At 37.1% G+C, this 2,005-nt stretch overlaps 1 protein-coding gene across 1 annotated transcript in view; it reads left to right on the forward strand.

Moving 5' to 3' along the window:
* The window catches only part of LOC107741326 (epithelial membrane protein 3-like), a 2,448-nt gene extending 1,111 nt beyond the window's left edge, over positions 1–1,337 (forward strand). The window contains exons 2-5 of the mRNA XM_016554033.1: positions 151–243; positions 359–461; positions 569–709; positions 841–1,337. Of these exons, the coding sequence (XP_016409519.1) occupies positions 166–243; positions 359–461; positions 569–709; positions 841–1,016 (498 nt within the window). The 5' untranslated portion in view covers positions 151–165 and the 3' untranslated portion in view covers positions 1,017–1,337. The remainder of the gene's footprint in view (positions 1–150; positions 244–358; positions 462–568; positions 710–840) is intronic.
* The last annotated feature ends 668 nt before the right edge of the window (positions 1,338–2,005 follow it).

Below are 2,005 nucleotides of genomic sequence, written 5' to 3' on the forward strand. Positions count from 1 at the left end.
AAAATATAATTAATATAAAATATTTTAAACATTTTAAGTGAAATGTGTTTATAAACAATATAATAATACATAAACTTTGTATAAAATACTTTACATATTTTTTAAAGTGAAAAAGTGAAATACAGATGTGAAAGTTCCAGATGTTGACAGGTGCTGTTTATCACCATGGCGTCCCTTCTGATATTTGTCACACTGCTTCATCTCATCACACTGGCGGTTCTCTTTATCGCCACCATGGAGAAGGCAAGTATTTGAAACTTTGCAACAAATAATCCCTAAAAACTATTTGTTAACTTATTAGAATAGTGTGCATATGTCTGAAATCATTAATGCATATTTAATCTCCTGTATGATTCAGTCCTGGTGGGTTTGGGACGGCACAGAACACTCAGACCTCTGGTACAACTGCCGATTTGACAATGAAACAGAGGCATGGTTCTGTGCATCATCAGAAGAGACGGGTAAAATAATACATTTGAGCACGTCAGTGATTTTGAAATATGGGAATTTACTCTAACATACATCACCACTGTTTAAAGCAGAACAGTCTCTGTTTTGTTTCCATCAGAGTGGCTTCAGGCTGTCCAGGTTCTGATGGTCCTATCTGTGGTTTTCTCCGCCATTTCATTCCTGATATTCCTGGGACAACTCTTCACCATATCTAAAGGAGGACTCTTTTACCTCACCGGTGTCTGCCAGGCATTTGCTGGTGAGTGCTTCAACCAAATTTGTTGTATTACTCGAGGTTACCGTCTTCAGCCCAAGCTAAAACACATAAACACTCAGTTCAGTTGCTCTGAAGTAGAGAAAAAAAACTATTCTATTGTTCTGTCTTCTCAGGCCTCAACGCCTTCACCGCTGCGCTCATTTACACTCTGCACAATAAAGAAATCCTTGAGGACTCAAGGGAGTTGAGCTCGGGACACTTCGGTTACTGCTTTTACTTGGCGTGGGTTTGTGTACCTCTGCTCCTGTGCAGCGGAATCATGTACATCCATCTGCGCAAAAGGGAATAGAAACGAGTCTCCTAAAAAAAGACAAGCCATGCGAAGAATGTTTGCTGTTGACATACTCCACTGACTGATTATAGACTTTATGATAGCTTGCAAGACATTTATTTTTCGCTTATTTAGACTGTATTTAGCCATATATAAATATACACCGCTGAAATATGGCCACAACACAGCCCATGCCGTGGATCAGCACAGCTTAGTTAACTCTTAAAAGGGCAACCACGACTAATCTATCTGATTAGCTGAATTATATCTAATTTAATAATAAAAGTGGCCATGTTACTTAATCTTGTTTCATACTAAAGGGATACTTGTATACATTATAGTGGTATCCATATGCTAACATTTTAAGGTGTATTTTTATAAATAAATTTGATTAAGACATTAATGTCTGATTTCAATTTCATTACCGTGTGAAAATATTCTTCACAAATACACTGTAAGACGGTCGACTCCACAGACCTTGGGAGTGCATGACAAACTCATGACTCCAGTTTCTGAACTAAAAGCTTCCATCACGCCGTCTAGCATGATCTTACGACAAACAAAGCTTTCAAAAACAAACCGCTTCCTGACATGCAAAGGTCTCTTTTATGGGGGAAGAAAATGTAGGACATCAGCACCTGGTGGTGCCATACTCTGAAACACTCCAAAAAAATTAAAATAAAGTGCTCTCCAATGCCAGACAAAGGGGTTTAATATCAGGTTCACCACAGCTCACAACCACACAATATGTCCAGAATTCTAGTCAGTTTCTGCATAGAATACAAGGCCACTGATATGTTCACCAGCAGCAGTGTCCAAAACTGAAGTTGGCTCTTAATCAACCTATTCATAATTTTATTATTTTAGAATCAAGCAAAATATAATAAAAAAATCAATATAGTGCGACACCCTAAATAACAAAATGCCTAAAATATAATAAAAGAAAGATTGTATTGTTATATATATATATATATACAGTGGGTACGGAAAGTAGTATGTATATATAT

This window comes from Sinocyclocheilus rhinocerous, unplaced genomic scaffold (genome assembly GCF_001515625.1).
Source record: "Sinocyclocheilus rhinocerous isolate Xijiao unplaced genomic scaffold, SAMN03320098_v1.1 scaffold1758, whole genome shotgun sequence".
NCBI lineage: Eukaryota > Metazoa > Chordata > Actinopteri > Cypriniformes > Cyprinidae > Sinocyclocheilus > Sinocyclocheilus rhinocerous.